This window comes from Clupea harengus, chromosome 5 (genome assembly GCF_900700415.2).
Source record: "Clupea harengus chromosome 5, Ch_v2.0.2, whole genome shotgun sequence".
NCBI lineage: Eukaryota > Metazoa > Chordata > Actinopteri > Clupeiformes > Clupeidae > Clupea > Clupea harengus.
The window spans coordinates 12,271,623-12,289,122 of NC_045156.1; the positions used below are offsets into that span (position 1 = coordinate 12,271,623).

Below are 17,500 nucleotides of genomic sequence, written 5' to 3' on the forward strand. Positions count from 1 at the left end.
CTGAGTCTGCGCCAACATCGCTTAACCAATAAACAACGGATTTGGCGTTGGAGGGAGGGGATTACACATTAAGAGCGAAAGAAGTTACCCGGCTCGACCATTCTGCTGTAGGATATCGACAGAACTTCACCCTTGGATTGTTGTAGAAATATTGCAAATAAAGATATGTGCAATGGAGAACGAAGACATTGTACATGTTTTATTGAACAAACCGTTTTCTACATTTAGCTACAGAGAGAAGGTTAGTATGAAAACAACAGGGAGACCACTTCCAAAAATTCAAGTCACTAAACCCAGTGGTAAAACCGCTGTCGTTAATGCTAACTGGTATGCGAAATACTCATGGCTCACTGGTACCATTACTAACAATCGGCTATACTGCTGGCCCTGTTTGCTCATGGGTAAATCACACACATGGTCTGTAAATGGATTCGCCGACATTACAAATTTGGACAGGGCAACAAAACGTCATGATAAATGCCAAGACCACGTTGGCGCAGCACTTCGGTTGTCCTTGCTAGGCACCATGCCAATTGATCAGGTCGTGGATGAAGGTGTGCGGTTGCAAATCGCGCTCCACAATGCTAAAGTGCGCCAAAATAGGGAGGTTTTGAAGAGACTTATTGATGCAACTGCCTATCTAGGCATGCAAGAATTGTTCTTGTTCAGCAGACATTCTGAATGGAAATTGTTAATGAATGTTTCAGAACGCGATGTGTTTCGTATCTATTCTAATTAGCCTACGTTGTCACTTGGGCATTGGCCTCATATTAGGCTACTTGGTGAATGATTCAGAGCATGATGCATTTTAAATGGCATCACTTTTGGTCTTGTGTCTTAATTTTTCTTAAAACAATTGCAGCTGAAAATAAAATTAGTCAAATAATAACCAATAGCTTCAGTAATTGAGGGGGGAAATAGGCCCAGAATTTTGTATTTAGTTTTTCAAATCAAGAGTAGGCCTGATTTGACTAATTGGCTTTGCATCCTTTCCTTCTGGCCTTGTCTAGTCCAAAGACATGCTGTCCACCAGCTTTCAAAGTACAATGGTGCCACACTGGTGGCTTTGTATCAATTTTATCCCTGCCTGCCTGTACTGTAGTTCACAAAAACACCCTGAAACAACTTGTATCTCACATACAACAGAATAAGCAGGCCAATGGCAACCAAGTGCGCAGTCCTTCCTCCCTCACTTTAAAAACCACCAGCCGCCACTGACACACACACACATATATCGGCAGTACATACATACACATTCTTGTACAGCTTAATGATTTACTGTCCATGATTTACTGTCCTCCAGGAGTGTTAGGTGAAGAAAGACACACACACACACACACACACATATATATCGTCAGTACATACATACACTTTCTGTGCTTTTTGTTTGCAGGAGTGTAAGGTGAAGAAGGAGTGTTCTTCCTGTGGAGACCTGATGCTGCAGCACTCCGGCAAAGTCCTCAAAATCCTGGGAGGGGTGGGACTGTTCTTCAGTTTCACACAGGTGAGACCTAGAGACACACACACACACACACACACACACACACACACACACTAGGGATGCAACAGTACACGGTATATTTGTCGAACCATTTGGGATTATGGTACACCTGTCAATTGACATAATTTTCCAAACTTGATTAATGCGCTGCTGACTACACGCACGTTGTACATTCAGATCCACAGAACATCTCTGTCAGCGCTCTGTATGCAAATAGGAGCTGGAGAAGAAGAGGGGAAACTTAAAAGCAAAATGATCTCAGCTCCAACTTCACAATGACAAACGCTAGCTAGACAGAGAGAAGCAAATTTGGAGAGGCACCGCGTCTTTCAAATCCACTGTGCAGGAACATTTTGGATTCAACGTTGAAGAAGATGACAGGGATAAGAAGACTGTAAACAAACAAAATAGAGTCTGCTCCCGTTGCTTAGCCACTGTTGGCTACTCAAGTGGAAACAGTTCTAACACAATGTGTTATTTATGTCGCCATCACTCGGTCCTATCCCAGGTGGAGAGTCCCCTCGTTAGCAAAAAACACAACAATCTCTCGCTGTTGCCTTCCAACAAAATGTTTTGACAAATAAAAAAAATTAAAAATAAAGTAAAAGGTCACTGAGAGTGCAGACCTCCACCAAGGTCAAATGCCACATCTCGCAACCCTAGCGAGTAAACTTTTCGCAACTAATGTCCTGGAGCCGACCCGTGAGTCTTTTAATGGGTTATTCCTTGGCCCACACTGCACCTTTCATGGAAATCAGGCCAGTATTTTTTGCTTAATCGTGCTTACAGCCAGATTAACTAACAAACAAACTGGACCGAAAAACCTTGGTGGAGGTATTAACGATAGCAGCGGGAGTATTTATAGCCAAAGATTTGCAGCCCTATTCGATGGTTACTGACTCAAGATTATGTCAACTGATGGAAAAATGAACCGCATTGCAATGTCCTCACATTTCAGCTTTCTTATCTAGTCATTTCCACTGATAGTTGGACCTCCGGAGCAAGTGAAAGCTACCTCAGTCCAGGCCTAGTCAGTCATGCTGCATTTTTTCTAAATAGTTTAATTTTATTATTAAGATACCAAACCATACCTTTACCATGGCCCAAAAAATTGTCATAAATACTGAACCGTGGTCCCACTGTACCATTGCATCCCTAATACACACGCACGCACACACACACACACACACACACACACACACACACACACACACACAGAGGCTCTCTCTCCCTCTCTCACACCTACACTCTCTCTCACACTAACACACTCACTTACAGACACTCACACAGAAGTGAATTATGGGATCAATCCCCTTTTTCATGAGCACATACTCTTTAGGTGCTGTTAGAGGTTTACAAAGATATTAACCTACGCAATTCATGTCCTCCCATCTTTCTCTGCCTGTTTGGCATTCATACTGTGCTCTCTCTCTCTCTCTCTCTCCCTTGCTTCAGATTTTTGGGGTGTGGCTTGCCATGCGTTACAGGAACCAGAAAGACCCACGGTCCAATCCCAGTGCTTTCCTATAGGAGCTTCGCCCACATGTGGCTAAATGAGTCAATGTTTACCATGAAAACACTCTTACACACAATCACTCACAATCACTCACACACACACACACACACACACACACACACACACACACACACACACACACACACACACAGAGGGACTGGATTTGCCAATCTTAAAAAAGAAAACTGCATTTGACGTACACACACAACTTCCTGTCACTCCTCCATTCTAGTTAGCAGCAAGCTAACAGCATATACTGTTTAACCTGAACAGTGTTGAATAGTTGATCTCCCTTGGGCCCGTTATCAGTTAGTCATCAAGCCCTGCATTAGTGAAGTCAGGCTACCTTATTTAAACATAGACCTACAATAGCACAAATTCAGCTCACCCACAATCAACTTAAGTCTCAAGTCAAGCTCAGGTTTCTCAAACCACCAATTATTTTCGTCAGGCAACATTCCCCATTTCATCACTTTGTAACTATAGCCTTGATGGGAAGAGGGAAGGAACAAACTGTGCCTACAATAAACCAGATAGGTTCCTCCCATGGATTTAGTATATATCTGTCATACACTTCCTTTCTGGCTCATAGTCATTCTATGACACGGCTCTTGTTGCTTGTTGGTTTGTTTTGTCAGATTTCTTTGTAAGATATTTTGTTATCACTGACAATCAAACTAGTTCAAGTTGTAAACTTCTGTGTATGCAGTGCATGTTTTTTTTTTTTTTTAAATCATGCCTTATACGATCTGAGTCTGGTGGTTCTCCCTCCCATTGGAATGCTCTTCAGGACGGCTAAGGTCACGTCGTGATGAGACGTGTCAAAGAGCATCTCTCCAGCACAGGAGACGGTCTGTAACAGTTCTCTGAAAGACACTCTGTTCACACAGGGCACCGTCTCTCCCATCTGTCCCACTGTCCTGAGTGCTTGCTAGTTAAGATACTGAGCTGCTACAAAGGGCTCTTTTGACTGTGGAGGAGAGAGAGAGAACTAAGCTTAGTTCCTGTGAAGCTCCTTCATTCCACACAATCAATGTAGCCGCTACTAAATTTAGTTCAAGCACGCGTAATTGGGGTGCAGTGTTTTCGTGGTATGGATCAGATATGAGAATGTGTTTCTCTTTTCTTCTTTTTTTTTTGTTAAATATGTATTTAAATGATCAATTCGGTACAATTTATACATGCATTTACTGCTGCCAAGATAACAAACTAACAACTTTGTATAATTGAGGAAATATTGGTACAGATTTTCTTTTTCAGTTAAGTAGGATACAGATATTTATATCTTTTTTGCTAATTGTGTATGTGTGTGTGTTGAAAGAGGCCTTAGCTCCAGTGACACAAGGTAATCGAAGGAGTCTGTTTCTGGCTCCAGGCCAGCAGAGGTCACCGCAGGCTTCCTTCCTGTGTCCTCTCTCTGGTGACCACACTTGGCTGTGTTCACATCACTGGTTTCACCATTGTCTTGAGCTGTTCATTTCAAGGGCAGGCACAGAAAACGCCCATGAAAAGGCCTTTTACATGCTAAACCAATAGAGGATAATAACCCAGGGACTGGGAAAGAATGCATGGTATGTTGTATAAAGCAGGTGTTTCATTGACTGTCCGATCAGGCATTATTCTCAGCCATACTCTGAATTGACTTGTGATTTGGTGGCAACGTGCTCCATTTTGAGCTTTGTCGTGAACTTTAAGGTTTACGTTCCTCTGGTACCAAAGGAGAACACAGAGTTGGTTCAAAGGTTAAGATGGGATAGGGTGGGTGGATTAATCTAACCAAAGACTGTATTCATTGAATTTCTGCTTACATAATTAATTTGTGTGCATTCTAAGTTGATGTCTTAATTGCCTTTGTTTTGTTTCAAATTTATGTCCAGAATATTTTACCTGTATGTGTTATATGTGCTTTGGCATCATCTGATTGGTTTATGCTTATATAATGACACCAGTTTGAAAGAAGGCGTCACCGTGTACCTATACTTGAAACACAGATCATCATGTCTAGAATCAACTAAAGACCTAAACGTATTCCTTATATTTAATGTTTGTTCAGCTTGTTTCCACAATGGCTTCCTGGCCTGAAGTCAAGAGAGTTGTAGTGAAAATAAATTGCATCAGCATTGAGCAAAATCTGCCAACCCGAGGTTTGTCCTGGGAACCGTACATGTCTTAAATAGTGTCCATCAGTGAGCCTCGAGTGCATGCATCATGACACTTCCCGCACTCTCTTTAAATAAGGTTCCACTGTACTGGCATGATGGAAGAACCCCTCTCGCGGTACACATGGGCCTGTCAGCAATGGCTAAGGAGTCCCAACTACTTCAAGTAAATCAAGTGCCTCTCGAGAACTGTGCCCTGGTCTTGTTAATAGCCATTTAAATAGAAAGCAATGTAATCTAAAGGCCTGCTGGAACGCATGGGAACCTCTGTCTCTGTCTCAGACTAGTGGCCAAGGCATCACTGACTGGCTTTCACTGTGTCCATCCCTCTGCTGTTTCCCATTCTGTGTATTTCATCCTGCTGAACCTCTTTTTGTACTCATGGTCTCATTAAATTGTCGGTTAACAGCAACAAACGGCAGTGTTTCCCTTCATATACATTTTTAAAAAAAAAAGTATTGTTTGTGTGCTAGCTACTCTACAAATGTTCCTGATGCTCAATAGGTGGTGCCTAAGATCGGAGGAACTGCAGTTACGTTTATATTTTGCAGATGCATTTAAGAGGTGCAGTCCTGAATTCATCAAATCCAGCTCATTTCTCCTCACGGACTTCTAGCTGTCAGTCATGTGTTTGTGCTCCAGTGTGTGTACATAGTGCTGGCTCAGTAAATGGAAAAGAAACAGTTTCAGTATCAACTTTTCGAGAACTGCACGTTTAAGGCAGACTCTGCCATTCTGGCAAACTGTTGTTGACATTCAAGCTCACCAGCTTTTTCTAGCTCGAACCGAGCCACTGTTAGTTTTCCATTAACAGAGCTGGACTGTAGGAACGTTGGTGTTTTTATTGGAGCGCGCACACTAAAAGGAGTGGAGGACCGTGAGGAGCAATTAGTTGAATTTGCCAAAAAGTGTGTTGGATTAGAATTGTGGACTCCACCTTCAAGTGATTAATAGTAATCACGATACAGCTTTACATTTTCCCCTACGAGTGTGTGTGCCCACTGGGTATTTAACCTTTGACCTTAGTGATGTCAGGAACGTGTGTGTAACATGAAAAAAAATCATCTAACACTCTGTAACACACTAATACAAACCAAGACAGGCGAAGGTAAGCATTAATGTGAGATAGCAGCTTTATTTGGTTTTCTTTCTTTTTATGAACGTCACCACATATACCATCACATATACTGTACACAATGGGATGCAGTGACCAAGAGAATGACCCAAAACGAATGGTGAGGCTGCACACGCGACTATCAATCTTTTGGACAACGCTCTCTCTCTGGATTACACAGAGCTCTCCGTGTTACTAAGGGGGTGTGTGTGTGTGTGTGTATTCACATGAACATACTCACGAACAATTCCCAGCCCCCCGAAAAACACACTTTGAACTCACAAACACCATTTCACACTTAAAGATGTACCACACCAACATGGAGATACTGGAAGTCTCCGTCTTCATCGGATAACAGCAAAACAACATTCAACACTCAAGAGAAGTCAGAAACCTCCCAAGGCCACTGGTGTCAGGGCACATAAGGTATACTTCCAGAAGATGGTTCACTCAGACATACCATACTGGACCAGAACTGTCCTATCTAACCAACACATCTTGATTCAGTCCGTGACCGCAACAATGTAAAAAAATAGTTAGGACTACAATATCAACATCAAAAAGTTAGGGTCACAGTGTGGCTGGATGCATAATTTTGCATTGGAATTGTCTGCACTTTTACAAAAAATAAACTATAGTGACTTGCTTTGCTCTAGCACCCCTTTCTGTCCTATTCTTATTCTGGAAAGGAAAGAAAACAAAACCACAACCTCATAACCTCGCCTGACGTGTCGCATTCTTATTTCAGCTATGGCACTTATCGGAATGGATGGCACTAATTATGAATAGCAGTCGTCCCATCTCAGAATAGCAGTCATGATGTGAGAAAGCAAGGGGTAGCTAGATAAGACTGATCACTTGATCCGGAATGGGCCGTCAAATACTCCGCTAAATGCACAACACATCCACGTTGACACCACAGAGATCGGACTCTTAATGTATGGCACTAGTTGGGATGTGACGTGCAACCCAGATGATTCCTCTGCAGTGCAGTCCATGGAGTCATCATCGCCATTAAAGAGCAACTCTTTAAAAATAAAAAACAACAAAAAATAAACCACATAAGTAATCCCTTTACCGGTCTTTCTCAAAATTAAAATACAAAAATAAAACTAGCTTAAAATGAGGACGGGATGACGTTAGTCCTCTTCTTTCATGTAGTCATGATGGAGAGCGTTTAAGGCAGAAATTCTTCTCAGAGGATCGAAGGAGAGCATTTTCTGTGGGGCAAGATGGAGACAAACGCAAGATGTGTTAAGGGGAGGGGTCTAACCAACTGACTTAAAATATAATTTTTCATATAATTTTCATATAGAGCATGGATTGATACACATTACGGCGCAAGACACAGGTGTCAAGAGCAACAACCATTGACAGAGAACAGCGGTCAGTGCCTCACCTTAAGCAGGTCTTCACCTTTGCTGCAGATCTCGGGCACGTGGTCTGGGAATGGCAGTGGCTTCTGTGGGCTGAAGTTGTGGCGCTTCAGAGTGACGTCCGCAGGCCAGTCCTCCTCAGATGGCAGGCCAATCACTCTAAAGGAATTATTATTATTATTATTATTATTATTATTATTATTGAGGACCAGGAACAGTCGTGACACTGGGGATAACCCAGGAACACCCATGATTATGCAGAGGCTGTCAGCCCAGTTTTTTTGGTGGCCTACTTACTCAAAAATCTTCCCCAGCTGGTCCGCTTCAGACTCCCCACAAAACAGGGGTCTACGAGAAAGAGAGAGAAAACGGCACATACTAAATTCTGGATCGTAGAAAAAAAACCATAACATGGTGTTGCTGCAGTGATTCTCAGTGTCGTCATATCAATCTGGTTCATGGCAATCTGCCGTACAGACCAGATCTAGGCGCTCCCACATGACTCTCATATGCTCTTGTTAACTGCAGCTGACACTAATAAATCTCACACACACATTCGGGTGCTGTATTTGTATTAAACTGCCTCTCTGTGGTAGATTACAGTTTGCATAGTACTGCTGGCCACCGAATCAGAACGAGAAGAGAGGATTCCCACCCCCTCCCCGCTGCCACATCATATGCAATACCAAAACAAACCACATGATGGCGCCAGAACATAAAATGACCCTCAACATCCTGACCATACAACCTTACGCTCTTCTTAAATCTTCCATATGACAGTTTATCCTGGCCAAAGCTCTCACTTTATAATTTTAAACTCCAAAACATAAGAGTTTGGAATTAGCTTCAGATGTAAATTAGGTCCCTCGTCCTGTGCTGTGCATCCTCACAAAGATCTCAAAGACAAAGTCAAGCACAGCTAGGGACAGCAAACGATCATGATTTTACAATCCGTTACTCCATTTTCTATCAGCAGCTGATTTACTGCCATTGTTGTTTGAAAGCTGAGAGATCCCAGGCTGATATTAATCTCGATGAAGTTCTCACACTCACGCACGCAGACACACTCACTTGCGTCGGAACATCTCGGCGAAGATGCAGCCCGTGCTCCATATGTCCACAGGTGTGGCATACGTGGACTGGAGAAGGACCTCAGGAGAGCGATACCACAGCGTCACCACCTGGGAGCGGCAAAGATGGGGAGGAGAGAGATGGGGAGGAGAGAGAGAGAGAGAGAGAGACAGTGGGAGGGAGATAGAGAGGGAGACTTTTAAAAATGTTTTGTTTTAAAAAATAAATAAATAAAATAATAATAATGATCAAAGTGTGTTCTTGGAGAGCAGTTCAGTGCACATCTTTTATATCAAGTGGAAGTAAAACTAACCCGGGCGTTCCTGTGTGATCTGTGTCAGTCCTTAGTCAATGGGTCTGCAGTCCTATGGACTTCCCCGAGTCTTTAGATCATGTCTTGCATGGGAATATTACTGGGCAAAATTCTCCGGCTTTTCTGTGCGTAGGGCATGTAAATATGTATGTATATGTAAAAACAGTAACATTCTGTAATGTTTACTATGAGGTATGATGTCGTAGGTAACTAACTTTTATAACATCCTCAAAATCATTTTGATAACATTTGGACATAAGAGACATAAACACACCGGTCATTCTCACTAGCCATCCAGGAGAAGTCAGAAATCCCTTTAAAAGGGAAAAACAATATAGAATTGCCTATCTACAATATACAGTCGCCACTGTAGTTGCAGAAACAGATCAGTTAGAAAGCTTGACTGTTTAGCTAGTTGGCTCCCAAGTTTTCTGTAATGCCTGCCTCTTTAAATGAACGTATACATATCAGGTCTCCCTTGGGTCTGGTAATAGAGGGGGGGGGGAGGGGGCTTAGGGAATCTCACAGGTATGTAGAGGGTGTCTTGTTCACTGGAAGCAGGACATTTTGTCCTTTCACGCCTCCTCCGGTGTGCATTTTTAACTAGTTATACTTCTCCTTTTTTTTGGCACAAGCATTTTGGTTTGGGGTTGTGTGCATAAGAGCCCAACATCCTCTTTGAGGGCGCGCTTGCTATGACTTCAGCAGTCAACAACACAACCTCAGCGAGCAGACTGTGGAAGTGTATATTGCACACTAATGCACGTGTGTGTGTGTGTGTGTGTGTGTATATATATATATATGTGGGTGTGAAGAAATGTGCCACAAAGAAGTTAAGGCACGATTAGAGTAGCAACCCCACGTGACCAGCACTTTGTGCAAGAGTGGTTGTATGTGTTTGTGTGTGTGTGTGTGTCATGCCAATAAGGCCACATACACAATCATCATGGTCCCGCTAAACTTAAGTGCCTATTAAAGGTTGTCTTACAAATGTATACTTTTGTGGGAACATAACGGAGACTAAGGCAATCAGACAACCGGTCCACGGACATTCCCGGCCACACTCACACACGAGGCACGTCACTCTCAGATACGGGACATGATGGAGAATATCACAGAAATAACAGAACATTTGGGAGCTTGGCCGAGAGAGAGAGAGAGAGAGAGAGAGAGTATGTGTGTGTGTGTGTGTGTGAATGAGTGTGAGAGAGCGAGAGATAAAGGTGTATATGAGAGGTTGTGTATGTATGTATCTGTATGTGAGTATGGCCGAGAGAGAGAGAGAGAGAGTACGTGTGTGTGTGTGTGTGAATGAGTGTGAGAGAGCGAGAGATAAAGGTGTATATGAGAGGTTGTGTATGTATGCATCTGTATGGCCGAGAGAGTGAGTGTGAGTGAGTGAGTGAGTGAGTTAGATAGATGGCGTGTGTGTAGTCTCACCACAGGTGTGAGGGCCATGTGACAGCTGTACATGCGCGCCAGGCCAAAGTCAGCCAGCTTGACCTGCCCCCTGCTGGTCACCAGGATGTTCTCAGGCTTCAGGTCACGGTGCACCACACGATGCGAGTGCAGAAACTCCAGACCATTCACCAGCTGCTTCATCAGGTCCTGATATATACACACACACACACACAGAACACATGCACATATGGACACACATATCAACATCAGCATATGTACACACATATCAACATCAGCATATGTACACAGTACAAATCTGGATACGCATACACATGTTTACTTATACACCACACATACAATCAACACACACACACACACACACACACACACACACACACACACACTATACAAGCACACATCCACAACACAAATATACATCAGCACACAAGACCACCATACAAAAGATGTTTGTATGTAAAGACATGCATGATGTCTGCATGCATCTCTCTGAAAGCAGAACATTCATCTCCAATTGCTTGAATATCATCAGATGTATGGATGTGGCCAAATACAAACTCCTCATTCTAAAACAAATAGGCTACAGACAGCAAAGCTTCACATCAAAACAACAGTGTGTCGCCAAGATGCAGCATGACTGGCCTCTTCAGCAAAATGGTGAATGTACTTCTCGCTCACAGTTAAGAAATCCGCCCAAAACTTTTTGGTCAGAAGTCTCAATTGAACCATTTCCATCCAACAATTTTCCCAGGAGTTCCCAACAGGCTAAAGGAAATACATGTCCCATGAAAGTTCAAAATGTTAGGACATCCAGTTTGGCAGAAACTGAAAACATTGCATGTGAACTCAGGAAGACTGAGTCAGTGGGGGTGGGGGCTTGTGGTTCTAGGGCAAACGGTCCAAAAGTTATAAACAAAATTCCTGACTGGAGACTAATTGAAAGGTAGACTGCAAAACTGATTAAACAGTGTTTTGGACCTTGCACCATCATGTGCCAAATTTCATAGAAAAACTGTACTATCAATAAACAGTGCCTGTACCTTCAGTACTAGGTCGGGGGGGGGGGGGGGGCATGTGACAGCTTCACTAAGTAGATCATCAGTTCCTGGTAAGCATGACTTACTGTGTGATGGAAGTGATAAATGAGTCTCTGTATGTGAGAACGCACCCAAAAGATTGTGTTGGTGTGTGTGTGTGGGGGGGTGTATGTGTTTGTTATGTATTTGAGCGTGTGAGAGAGAGAGGAAGTGAGGGAGAACGAGATCTCAATCCTTACCCTAATAGTGTGTGCTGGTAGGCCAGGAGCTGGGGCTTTCTCTAGATAGGTCTTCAGGTCCTGGTCCACATGCTCAAACACCAGCGTGACTTTAGTCTCCTGGTCCGTCCGGGGGGAGGCACAAACATCCATTAGCCTAGAGAAAACACACACACACACACACACACACACACACCATCATGGTTAAATTCCAGGCATGGGAGAAACTGAATCATACAAGGCAGGAATGAAACTATTCTCTGCAGCTATTGAATACCAGATCCACAAGTTAAAACACAGTTTAGCACATGGAGATCCAAAAGTTAAAACACAGTTTAGCACATGGGGATCCACCTAGGTTGTGCATTCTGAAAACACAGCACTGTATTTATAATCAACATTCACATGTGTAGCACAAACCTTCTCTGTGATAATATAGAAGAAGAAAAAAACTAATGTAGCCTAGTTGTTCATTTTGAAAGCCAATACATTGCCTTATCTTAAGACACGTGAATAGTATGGGAGAGGTCTGTACAAAGCATCATAGCACTGCCACTGATGCTGCTGCTGCCACCGCACAACAGAGCTAGCTGACTAATCAGGAACCACATCAGCAGCCAAGCACTGACTAGCCCACGTTAAAGGTCATGGCAGCCCTGTGAGCTGGCATTTCAGCAATTGCAACACAACACTGCAAGGCATCCGGCTCTTTTTGGGAAAACAGAAAATCCCCCTTGTTTCAATAAAACAGGTCCCTTTTTTTTACCCCCCCCATCTGGCACATCTCTTTTGAGAATGAACAGCTACGACGATGCAAACAGCCGCGCTGGAGAAGTGCGCAGCAAAAGGAGAAGTAGAGGTTTCCATTAACTAAATGTAGCATTGAGGTCATCATCATGGTCAAGCATGGAACCTGGTTGCAAGCTGTCTGAAAGTTGTTTCCCCTAGTCACCCGCGGCCAACAGAAGCACTGTCCACACTGAGTTTAAAGATCTATCACAGTGCATTTGACAGTGAAGGGCAGGCAGAATTTAACTTTGACACGTGCCGTTTAGTGAGTGAACGACACGTTGAAACAACCGGCAATTGAACACAACTGCCGAAGTTGAATGGGAGGAGGAGAACATTTTCAGCCAACGGACTTCAGGTGAATAAAGGGTTTGAGTTGGCGCGCATGCTGAGTGACTCAACCACCCCCAGGCAGAAAATACCTGCAGGATCAGGGGAAGCCAATCACCAAAGCACAGCAAGCACGAGGCTGAAGGGTGGGTTGTGTCTAAGGAAGAGAATGTTTGTGCGTGTGTGTGTGTGTGTGTTGAGCGTGTGCATGTGTGTGTTGAGTGTGTGCCAGTTCAAGGTAACCAGGTTATTCCTGTGTGTCTGAAGAAGTGTAGGTCTCCTTTTGATGTGCGCATGTTGGAGCCGGTCAAAAATGAATCGGGTGTGTGTCAATGACTTTCTTCCCAGGATATGCTTACATGGTCAAATGTGTTGAATCAAATCCATGTTTGTGAATGTGTCCCTGCATATTTTTGCCTTGACAACACTGGAATGGTGTGTGTACCAGCATGAGTGTGTCTATGCCTCAATTTCTCGATGTTGAGATGGTCGAAGAAAAGTGTGTGTGTTCTTCACCCATCTCTCCCTTACTTGACGATATTTGGTTGGTTGAACTGGAGTAAGTGATTGAGTGTGTGAATCTGTTTAACATCCATCTCTTCCTTACATGACATGACGATGTTGGGTTGGTCGAGCTGGAGTGTGTGCAAGTGTGCACGTGAGTGTGTGTTCATCATTCGTCTCCCTTACTTGACGATGTTGGGATGGTCGAACTGCTCCAGGCGTTTGAGCAGCGCCACCTCCCTGACGGTGGAGAGGGGCAGGCCGTCCTGGTCCGTCTGCACACGCACGCTCTTCAGCGCCACAAACTGGCCGCTCTCCCGGTCCCGCGCCTTATACACCGTCCCATAGGCACCGCCGCCGATCTGGGCCACCGGCTCATACTGAACCTCCTGAGCCATCGCCTGAGGGGGGGGGGGGGGGGGGGGGGGAAGACAGGGAGAGTGAGAGATGACAATGAGGGAGGGGGGAGTGTTTCCAGAGAGAGAGCGGGAGAGAGGGATTGAGGAGGTGAAGAAAGTGATGGAGGGGGAAAAAGAGGCTACGGTGTGGAGTGAACCAAAGAGAGAGAGAGAGAGAGAGAGAGAAAGGAAATAAAAGAAGTAAACAGAGAGGAAGTGAAAAACAAAGGAGTAAGAGAGGCGGAAGATGGGAGACGGTGACAGAAGGAGAGAGGATTGTGTGCGAGGGAGGATGCAGTGGGAGGGGTGGGGGGTCGGAAAGAATCGTGAGGTCACAAAGGGTGTGGAAGAAGAGACAGATGGAAAGAGAGAGTGACAGAGAGAAAGAATGGGGGACACTGGAGGAGACACTGGAAATTCCTAAAAAAGTCTTAGCAGACTGTTGTCTCGGTGAGTATTCCCCCAAAGAAGGTTTTTGTTTTATGTTTTTGAATTGTTCTTAAACAAAGAGGGGGAAAAGGAATTTTGCACGGTTAGAGAGAAAATTAGGTGGCTTCATGCAAAGTTGAGTGGAGAATTAATTTATAGCATAATCTGAATACCTGGTAAGCATATGCTGATTGACAACCCATACGGCCAATTAAGAATCACTGAGGAGAAGAGGCAGATAGAGAGGACACAGTATTTACATTTGGATAAACACACACTCGGTATGTCCAGGATACTGCTGCATCATGGCTGACGTCATAGCCTCAAAGAACTCCAAGGGGATTCCCCAGCAGTGGGACAGACCATCATTTCACGCCCAAACATTGACATAAAATCAACGCATGCAATATTATTATTGTTATATTTAATTACAAAGGAAAACTTGATTTCGATTTTTTTTTCCCCGATTTGAGTTATGAAGACAAATGAAGTAATGCTTAGGGGTGAAGAAAAGCAGCAGGAGCATGAGGAAGAGCTGCCACAGCCAGGAGCAGGAGGAAGAGCTGTCACAGCCATGTAGGTCTGTGATTTAGTGCCATGTTGAGAGCCTCTCATTCCCTCCTCCTGTCTTCATTTTCAGTTCGATGCCCCCATAGCGTCTCCCTGTTCACCCCACTGACCCCTGACTCTTGTTAGCAAGTTAGCAAGAGCTCAGCTGACACAGAAGTCCTGAAATGGGACAAGTGGCGTGTGTGTGTGTGAGAGAGCGAGATAGAGAGAGAGAGAATGTGTGTCTGTGACTGTGTGTGGGTGGTTGGAATCTGACCTGATATCCAATGCAACAAGGGTTCAGTCAACACGACATTCCTGAGGTCAGCCACACAGCACACTGGCACCCTGCAGATGGATTGTTGGGGGGGGGGGGGGGAGAAAAAGAGGACCTGATCCGACTGAGAAATAGATGAGTGGCGCACACAAACGGGACTGCCGTGCAAACAGCAAACACATGCAATCTGTTGATGTGGCTATACTGTCTGCGGGAAGACGGACACGAAAATGCCTTGTGAATGAGGTCCGATAGGCCTACCTCTAAACTTATGTATGCATATTTTGCATCCTCTGAATAAGGCCACTATGACTCAACGTTGGGGAATGGCAAAAATGCACAAAGACAATCAAAGTAAAACAACTGGAACCCACATTAATGTGTATTAGCTAAAATACCTTTTGATGCGCAAGCTTTAGGCATCAATTACACAAGCTGCCATTAGCTAGAATGACAATAGGCCTATCCGGTCATTTTATCAGTTGTTTCTCAAAACTGTGCAAAGCTAATTGAAACCATCCCTAAAAATAGAAAACTTTATACCATGTAATGCCACACCTCTTCAAATAATAAACACGGAAACGCTCAAAATATGAACAATTTTCCCCTGCATTTTTCATTCTTTAAACTGGAACTACACGTCAACAAATGAAGGGTTATTATGAGACAGAGCGGCGGCACCTCAATTGGACGAAGACGAGGAGTAACTCCTCTTCCTCACACGTGGTGGTGCCCACACAGAGCGTTCGCTTCTTTGTTAATTAACCGATGGTGAGTTCGACCAGGCCCCGGAAAGTTTGGAAAGTGTGCATGCAGTCTTATAATATATGCTTCGGTCCTGTTTTCACGGCTTAAACGTACACATGAAGATGTAAATACAAAATGTTTCTCAGCCCAATCATCGAGTTTGGGGACTAACAATTGTCGTGCCTTTGGATTAATCATTAAATGAATTAATACCAACTAAGAAAAGTGTTCCGAAAGCAACCCGACGGATGTAACATAACATTCTAGGAGCATCTGGAGAGCATGGAACACTATTTTAACTGCATCAACATACTTTACTTACCACGTTCCGTGTCGCTTTCTTTAGCAAGCTAGCCAGTAGTAGCCACTGCCACACATTAAAAATGTAAACACAATATCATCTCTTCATATTTATCCGTTTTCCGTAAGACTGCATTTGCATGTAGCCTCACACTAATGTATATTTTGTTTACTTCCGATGCCCCTTGTTGAGGTCTTTGGCGAAATAACTTGCTATAACTCAGGCCTGTCTACGTTTTCTCCTCTGCTCAATAAAGCGGAGGCGCTTCCTGTCGTATCAGCAAGGCGGGGCCACATAGGCTAGGCGGTCCCTGCTTCCAGCCATTCAGAAGAACTTTTTATTATAGCGTGTTTGGATTCATAAAATGAATGTGCAATACAAACTTTGCTTGTGCAAGGGATGACAAACTTGTTTCCATTAATTTCTTCAATTTCACGTGTTCTTTCATTAGAGGGTGTCAAATGTTGCTATCATCTTTGCGTTCCATAATATACAGATTACGCAATTGTGTAAAGAAGAACACATTTCACAGTTGACGTGTTATTTACATTGAAAACGCATTTTGTTGAACATGTTCAAATAGGCTACACATGCAGTGGGAGGCTGCATATTTTCTAAAAACCAGAACAGGACTGTCATTATTTGTGGCTCGACCAACCCCTTTGCACGCCGAGGATTCGTGGCATGAACAAATGACGGAGGACGAGATCCCGCCCTTCTAGCAAACACACTGTGATTGGTGGAAAATCTCTGTTGCTAGGCTCACCCACAGCGCTGGTTCGCTGAGAGTTGACTACACAGCATCCCAAGAAGAAAGCGAGACAAGAGTCGGAAGACTGAGCTCCTTGAAGCGATACATTCCACACACGGGCGCCGTACAAGTCTCATGTGATATTTTCTCGCATGAACAGATGTTGTATTAGTTCCTTGTGTCTACTGGAGTCATACCTTATTGTTAGTGGAGAATGTCTGAGAGTGAAAAATTATCTTAGTATCACGCTGACTGTTTTGTTCTGGTTTTTACAGTTGTAGGTTTTACAGTAGGCTAAATAATCATCTGGTTTTAAATGTGATACAGCCTAAAGGTTGAAAAGACAATGAAATGTCTATGCTTTCCCTATACTTGTGAGTAGGCTTATCCAGCCATAAGTCTTCCAAACACCATTTTCAAGCGGCTTTCCTCTCCATTTATAAAAAACATATAGTGGACAAATCTGCCCAAAAGCATAAGTGCTGTCTTGCCACGTAAAAACAGAGGTTCTGGCCCTGGATATAATTGATTGTGTAGGTAACAACAGTGATTTGAAAGGGTTAGGCTACTTATCCTTGACACAAATGGCTCCCTTCCCACTGGCTCATAGGGAATGTAACCTTTGTTGCCTAGACAAGCACAGTCTCACACCGAACTCCCAAACTCGGGCATGGGAGGTGGACGTGCTAGAAAGGAGGCTA

General features: G+C 43.8%; 2 protein-coding genes across 3 annotated transcripts in view; one reads left to right on the forward strand and one right to left on the reverse strand.

The window, feature by feature from the left end:
• The window catches only part of LOC105908287 (tetraspanin-31), an 11,466-nt gene extending 5,878 nt beyond the window's left edge, over positions 1 to 5,588 (forward strand). The window contains exons 5-6 of the mRNA XM_012836768.3: positions 1,394 to 1,504; positions 2,957 to 5,588. Of these exons, the coding sequence (XP_012692222.1) occupies positions 1,394 to 1,504; positions 2,957 to 3,031 (186 nt within the window). The 3' untranslated portion in view covers positions 3,032 to 5,588. The remainder of the gene's footprint in view (positions 1 to 1,393; positions 1,505 to 2,956) is intronic.
• A 703-nt stretch (positions 5,589 to 6,291) lies between these two features.
• On the reverse strand, positions 6,292 to 16,333 carry cdk4 (cyclin-dependent kinase 4). Of its 2 annotated transcripts, XM_031567749.2 has the most exons (10): positions 16,070 to 16,333; positions 15,001 to 15,071; positions 14,348 to 14,395; positions 13,534 to 13,748; positions 11,746 to 11,881; positions 10,491 to 10,658; positions 8,738 to 8,847; positions 7,964 to 8,014; positions 7,690 to 7,825; positions 6,292 to 7,510 (listed from the first exon to the last, which is right to left on the reverse strand). In XM_031567749.2, exons 3-10 carry the CDS (start codon positions 14,375 to 14,377, stop codon positions 7,430 to 7,432), a joined length of 927 nt encoding a protein of 308 aa, XP_031423609.1. In that variant the 5' UTR covers positions 14,378 to 14,395; positions 15,001 to 15,071; positions 16,070 to 16,333; the 3' UTR covers positions 6,292 to 7,429. The 2 variants fall into 2 exon arrangements, with proteins under 2 accessions (XP_031423609.1, XP_031423610.1); XM_031567750.2 differs by lacking the exon at positions 14,348 to 14,395.
• Between the last annotated feature and the right edge of the window lie 1,167 nt (positions 16,334 to 17,500).

Bases quoted from the DNA above. Each gene is read 5' to 3' on its own strand.
- cdk4 (XM_031567749.2), bottom strand. From the start codon at position 14,377: ATGGGTTGTCAATCAGCATATGCTTACCAG. The intron at 8,848-10,490 runs GTGAGACTACAC...TGCCGCTCCCAG, and splicing joins ACATGGCCCTCACACCTGTG to GTGGTGACGCTGTGGTATCG. The intron at 7,826-7,963 runs GTAAGTAGGCCA...TAATTCCTTTAG, and splicing joins CAGCTGGGGAAGATTTTTGA to AGTGATTGGCCTGCCATCTG.